General features: G+C 50.2%; 1 protein-coding gene across 1 annotated transcript; it reads right to left on the reverse strand.

Annotated features, from left to right (window-relative positions):
* Window positions 1–4,471: 4,471 nt before the first annotated feature.
* On the reverse strand, window positions 4,472–5,809 carry RXFP3 (relaxin family peptide receptor 3; the record flags this gene model as incomplete). The annotated part of the gene is made up of 1 exon (XM_083882909.1): window positions 4,472–5,809. The coding sequence occupies one exon, from the start codon at window positions 5,807–5,809 to the stop codon at window positions 4,472–4,474; it is 1,338 nt and encodes a 445-aa protein (XP_083739035.1).
* Between the last annotated feature and the right edge of the window lie 757 nt (window positions 5,810–6,566).

Consider the following 6,566-nt stretch of genomic DNA (forward strand, 5'->3'; position numbering starts at 1 on the left):
TTTTGAGAAATAACCCTCACTAGAAAAAGAAGATCCAAACTCTCAATCTAATGTCCTTGAGCTGCACCACCACACCCATATCTATTCCTGCTCTAGCCCAGGGATACGAATTAGATCAGAGCTTCTGTGCACGCACTCAATTGAATAATCAAGTTTTAGAGCAGACAGTCGTGAATGGGAATGAAGGGGACTGGACTTTTTTTTACTGTTAAAGTGAGCGCCAGAGTAACTCACTGAAAAAGTGAAACAGCATTTCCACCAAAGAGGCATTTCAAAGGGAAACTTGGAAACGCAATTGGAGGTTGTTATTACATTAAGACCGTGGTTAGTTATTTAAGGGGCTGAGATACTTAAACATCTCTAAGGAATCAGTCTTTGCCTGATGAGAATATCCGGTCTTTAAAGGTTCTCTCAGTTTGTCACTAGATGTCAGCCTGCACCTTCCCTACCCTTCTATAACCAAGTGCACATCTCCACTAGCACCCCACCAGGAATTCGTAACAGAGGAGACCACGCACGAAAATCTTGTCAAGAATTCAGTAAGTATTGTTTTGTATCCTTCAGCAATGTTTATTTTAATACATGAAAAAGTGATTGTTACAAACGAACACATGAAACATTTGTATGAAACAGTATTTTTTAAGCGTGTTGTACTCATTACTTATGAAACCCCAGGATATTTGGTAGGATTTGTTGTTGTTGAGCTGGAATGATCCTCTGCTGAGGCCACACACCCTATGCACATAGAGCAACTGCACCTTCTGCCAAGACCCAGGCTGGTGTCCCTGCCCGTGCAACACAGAGCACAGATTTCATGCTGTTAGCTGGGACTCACTGTATGGGTGAAGCAAAATTTCTCTCTGCTCATGTGTTGCTAGAGCAGTGCTCTCTGGCTGTGCTGGACACATCCTGACCTGCACAGCCTGGGCTGCTGGTCTGGCCTAAATCAACATTTGGCCAAGTGTGGATGCATTGTGCCTTTTTCAAACAGCAGATCCATGATTTACACCTGGTGGATCAGTGGCTTGTGAGAGAGCTACCCACTAATTTTATTGTCCAATCCCTACATACTCTCAAGGTATTTTCATGTTTTGGTGATTTGCCAATGGGAGGTTTTTATGCCTCTAGTGATCAGACACCTGGGGTTTCCTCGGAGAAGTGTACATTGGCACTCTGGGCTAACTATGCGTTGTTCTGAACACCATCTGTTTTACTGTGTTGTTTTCCTGGCACAAAATTATGTCTATCCACAAAAGCACATGGGTTTTGCCATGCTGAGCACCACAGAGGCTGTCTTTCAGGCCGCTTGCTATCTACTGAAATTTATAATTACACTTTAGACACTTTGACAGCTGTTTATTTAATGCGCAAGAACAGTTAAACATCAGATAGGGAAAAAATTCCAGCAAGTTAAGCAAGAAATTACACTGTTTAAAAGCAAACAGTAAGAAGAGCATCTGGCTATGAGATTCCTCCCATGTCCTTAATTTATATAGTTTCTCCTGGCCTACAGAAACGCAATTATCTCTCTCTGAATTCTGGACTTAAGAGCTCATGGTATACTTTTCTCATACAACTGTGCAACTTTCTTCACCTGCAACACAGATATTAGGGCTTTCTCTCAGAGCAGAAATGCAGTTTTTTGCAAATCCTTTAGCATATTAAGCTGCTTTACCTGCAGGTCCAGAAAGACCTCAGGTCTTTCCTGGATGGCATATGGAACTTCGGTTGAACTAGAACCTGGGAGCAAATTAACCACTGTTCTTGGGTAGGGGAGACCTAGAACCCAGATCTCGATCCAATTTCTGTTCTGTATTTGCAGTGAAAAAATATCTCTCCACAATTCCTCTTTGGAGATTATAGCCTAACCACTGTGCTGCCAAGGAGAGTTTGAGGGCTTTCGCTGCCCTTATGATCCAGCAGCAGTGAGCAACTCAGGCAACAGGGAATTGTTTCAAGCCAGAGAATATGAGCACATTCACAGAGTGGCCCAGAGATTCAACCATTCCCCTGGGATGTGGGAAAGGAGAAGCTGAACCTCTCAGGCTGTGTGGGATAGCTGTGCCCACAAACTTAGCATTTCACAAGGGAAGGGGACGGAGCATAATCTGCACATACATTGCAGCTGGGACAGAAGCAGCACATCCAGGCACAGATTCAAAGGGATGGGGGGAATGAGCTGAGTTCACAGACGCTTCTAACTTAGTGTGGCCTGGCACAGGGTTTCTGTGTTGGAATGCAGAGTTGCCTCCCTCACAGGATACACACTGTGGCCAGTGCCAACAGAGATATCCCCATAAAGCACAGAAAGAAGTGCTACAAAATTAAGCAGATTTAGGCATGCTCAGGAACAGATTTCTAGGCACAAAAATTTTACTAGAAAAAACTTAAATACCTACAGACTTCACCGGTCAACCAAGTCAGGATTTAGGAGGTTAGAGAGGCAGTTGTACAGTATTTAGATGCTCAAGTTCTTCTGTGGATACGTCTGATTTCTTCGGAGTCTTTGCATCTGTGTAAGTATGCTCATCAGCCACCTCATCACTTCTGCTGTTCTTCTTCAGGCAACTTGTAAGTCAATATCTTCCCCGTTAGCAAATGCCCAGGGCTGGAGAAGTCTTTTCTGCCTTGAAAAAAAAAAGATTACAACTTCTCCTTGCAAGTAGCAGAACCAGCTGCTTTCAGACCAAACATGAATTTTACAACAGGGGTTACCAATACGTACAGTACACCTAACAGAGTCTGAAAAGTGTAATTGTCACTATGGCGTTGCAGTTTTCTCTGGACAGAAATAAGAAGTTTGCTCCATGTCAGTACTTAGAGGTGACAAACAACTCTCTGCACAAATGCCTTTTTTAGCAGAATCAGGCAGATGTTGGAGTTAGACTGCAAGGAAATGGATTGGAAATAGAAAACAGTTTTGAAAATTGTATTTAAATAATCATCTTATATGCAGTACTAGGGATTAATGAACTTATGTTCTGAAAACAAAACCAGAAATGTTGCATTTTTCTATTGTTTTAAACAAATACTTTGATCTTTTGATTTCAATTTTTTTTCCTCATAATTAAAAAAATATTTTAAGAAGCAGATATATGGTCTTATCGTAAAAACTTTCACAGCTTAAAAATACACTTTTTCATCCCCCTAAAAGTTTGATTCAGAGAAGCCTCAAATTATTTCCCAGGCATTTCTATGGCACAGAGGCTGGTAAAGGTCAATCCCTGACATTCTCTAGGCTACATAAGCACTGTAGGCCCTAGGGCTGCTCAAACTAGAGGAACTGAACTTAACTTCACAGAAACACTGTCAAGAGTCAGTGTAAACCCTCAGCAGAACTAAAGCCTTTGTGCTTGGTTTTAAGTGAACCCAGAAGTATCTCAGAGCAAGCGATTTGAAGTGGCTAGGATTGTTTCTTTTTTCCCCTTGTTTTTTTCAGGGTTTTAAAAAAATTATTATTTAATTTTTTAAAATTTTATTTACAGTTGTGCTGATTTCCTGAAGTGAAATATGAACAGTCTGAAGTGCAGCCAAAATCAAGCCTGCAACCTCAGTGCCCTGGGAGAGATGCTGTCTTGCTACACATGGTCTGGAGCTGTGAGGTTTCCTTTCCCTCAGTGGCCTGGAGAGAGATTGGGGAACAGTATTAGAGGGGGGGGTCACAGTCTCCCTCCAAACTCAGGCAAAGGAACATCCCATGAAGCTGCAAATTCTGTCCTTAGATTTCTCTTTGGCTTTCTGGTTGCTCTATACCCTGGCAGCAGCTGAGGGGATGGGGGGTAGCTAGAAATGTGATCCTGTACTCATCTGAAGGGGAGAACAGTGTTCCTTGTCCCTGTTCTTTCCTAAGTCCCTAAAAGAGGGGAAAGGTGCCAAACCTGAAGAAGCAGGAGCTTTGTACCCACGTGTCCTGGCTGTTTCTCTCAAGGCAGGTTTGAAATAGAAAAGAGGCTCTCTGATCCCTGTGCCCTCAGTGGAGTCCAGGGAGCAGGGTCCAGTCAGGCCTGCACCGTTTGCAGGATCCTGCAGCAGGGAGAAAGCAGCTCAGCTCCCTCTCCCTGCCACAGACAAACACACAGGATGGGAGAGCTGCTTGCAGCTCCAACTTGAGGGGATGAGACTTTCCAGCCTCAGTCCACTGCAACCAGCCCCTCACCTCCCTGTGGTGCTTTGCACATCCTGGCATTCCCCTCATTAGTTCTTGTTCTCCAGCACAGGTACAAGCACTAAAAGACATCTCAAAGAGACATCTCACCTCTACCTCCTCCTCCTAGGCTGTTCTCCAGCTCAGGGTGCATCTTCCAGACAACAATGTCCATTAAGTGTCTCTGAGGGCAGACAAAACTGCAAAAGAGCATCTCTCACACAGAAGTTCTCTTTTCCTCATCCCTCCTCCCCTCGCCCTGACCAGGCATTCAATATCCCCAGGCTACATCTGGCACTGTCCCACCCCCCAGAGCCCCCTGCCATCTCAGCAGTGCTGCTCCATGGAGCTGGCAGGCAGCAGGTCGTAGCGGCTGCTGTACATCACCACCCCGGGGGGGTAATAGGCCACCTCTGCCTGGACGGCTGCAGCACGGGGAGCAGCACGGACAGGGTGGAGAGGCATCACGGCATGCAGGGCCTGCTCCTCCTTCTCAGGCTTGGTGGTGTCAGTGAAAGGGCGCATGGTGGTGAGGGAAGGTGAGGTGATCCTCCAGAGGAGGCTCTTCAGTGCCTTGCGGAACTCCCTGCGCATGAGGCAGTAGAGGATGGGATTGAGGCAGCTGTTGGAGTGTGCCAGGCACACGCTGATGGGGAAGAGGTACACTTGGGAGAGAAAGTACTCGTTACTGAAGTGCACCACGTTGAGTTTGATGAGTATCCCCCACGTTGTAAGTGCTTGGTTAGGCAGCCAGCACAAGAAGAAAGACAGTACCACGATGGACACTGACCTAGTCACTTTGGAGCGGCGCTTGATGCTGGGGCCGCTGCAGGTGCTGCCCACGTGCTTGTCACTGATGAAGCGCACCAGGAGCAAGTAGCAGAGACTAATGATGACCAGTGGCACCACAAAGCCCAGCAGCACCTTCTGGATGTGGTACAGACCCAGCCAGAATTGAGCATTGCTGCCTCGGCCCTCTGGGAACTTGACAAGACAAAGAACATCATCAAAGACAGTGGCAGTGGTGGAAAAGATGGCATGGGGCAGGGAAGCCAGGACAGCCGACAGCCAGATGAGTGCACAAAGCCACTTGGCAGAGCAGCAGCCGCCCAGTGGGTCTCCTCGACGCTGATTCTTCAAGGCTGAAGCCACAGAGCGGTACCGAGCCACACTCATGGCAGTGAGAAAGAACACACTGGCGTACATGTTCATTGCTGTCACATAGGAGACGATCTTACACATCGCTTTGCCAAAGAGCCAGTTGAAGTCCAGCGCATTCTCCACCGCCCAGAATGGCAAGGTCAGCACAAACTGGAAGTCAGTCACTGCCAGGCTGGTCACAAAGAGGTTGATGGAGGATTTCCTCCAGCCTTGCTTGCTTTTCATCAGGTAGAGCACCAGAAGGTTGCCCACCAGTCCCAAAGCACACACCACGGAGTACACCAGCGAGATGACAATCCTCACCACATCAGAACTGTCCCCCTGCATCCCGTCGGCTCGCTCCAGGTTGATGGTCTTCAAGAGCTGCAGGAAGGACACGTTGCTCCCGTTGTCCATCTGAGCGCTGTCCAGGAAAACCAGCGGCGTGTCCCAGGACTCCCTGTCCGCTCCCTCCTTTATGCCAGCGGCCGGCGAGCAGGCACCGCGCTCGCAGGGCTCGCCCATCCCATGCTACGGTGGGAGACGGGTCCGCGGGAGCTTTTCCCCCAGAGGCGGGGCGGCGGGCGGGCTGCCGGAGGGGCGGCGGGTGCGGGTCGGGCGCGGACGAGGCTGGCGCCGCTCGGCTCCGCGCCGCGCTTTTATCCGCGCCGGCGGGGCGGGGCATGCGCGGTGGGCGCGGAGCTCTCCCGGGTGCTGAGCGCCCCCGCTGCCCCCGCGGGGCTCCCGCCGACCGCCCCCGGCCCGCCCCGCACACCCGCCGGGCACCGCGCCTGTGAACCCGCCCGGCGCTCCCGCGGGCTCAGCGCCCGGCCAGAGGCGATGCCCTCAGCTCCCGGCCCCTCCCGGGGTCATGCTCCCTCCCCCGAGATGATCCCCAACTCCCGATGTGATCTCCCCGATGTGATCCCCCCAATCCCCGCACGATTCCTTTCCCCAATGTCCTCTCCCTCCTGCGCGGGGACAAGTTTTGGGGATGTCGCACCTTCGCCGAGCCGCAGGAACCAACCCGTGGTTTCGCGCTTGAGAAACCTCGGCACGGAGCGGGACCCCCCCCGAGTGACCGCACTCCGGACAGGGACCCACCAACGCCACTCCTGCCCGTGGGACCTCGGGAGACGGCGTCTCTCCCTCATTTAAAAAGCGAAGGGCACGGACAGGGAAGCTGCAGAGCGCGGCTATCGGTGCGGCACTGGGCGAAGGCAAGAGCAGCCGCCGCTCCCCGGAGGGATCCCGCCCGCAGGGGGCCCCCCTGTCCTGCGCG

Source organism: Zosterops lateralis (assembly GCF_965231275.1).
Source record: "Zosterops lateralis genome assembly, chromosome: Z".
Lineage (NCBI taxonomy): Eukaryota > Metazoa > Chordata > Aves > Passeriformes > Zosteropidae > Zosterops > Zosterops lateralis.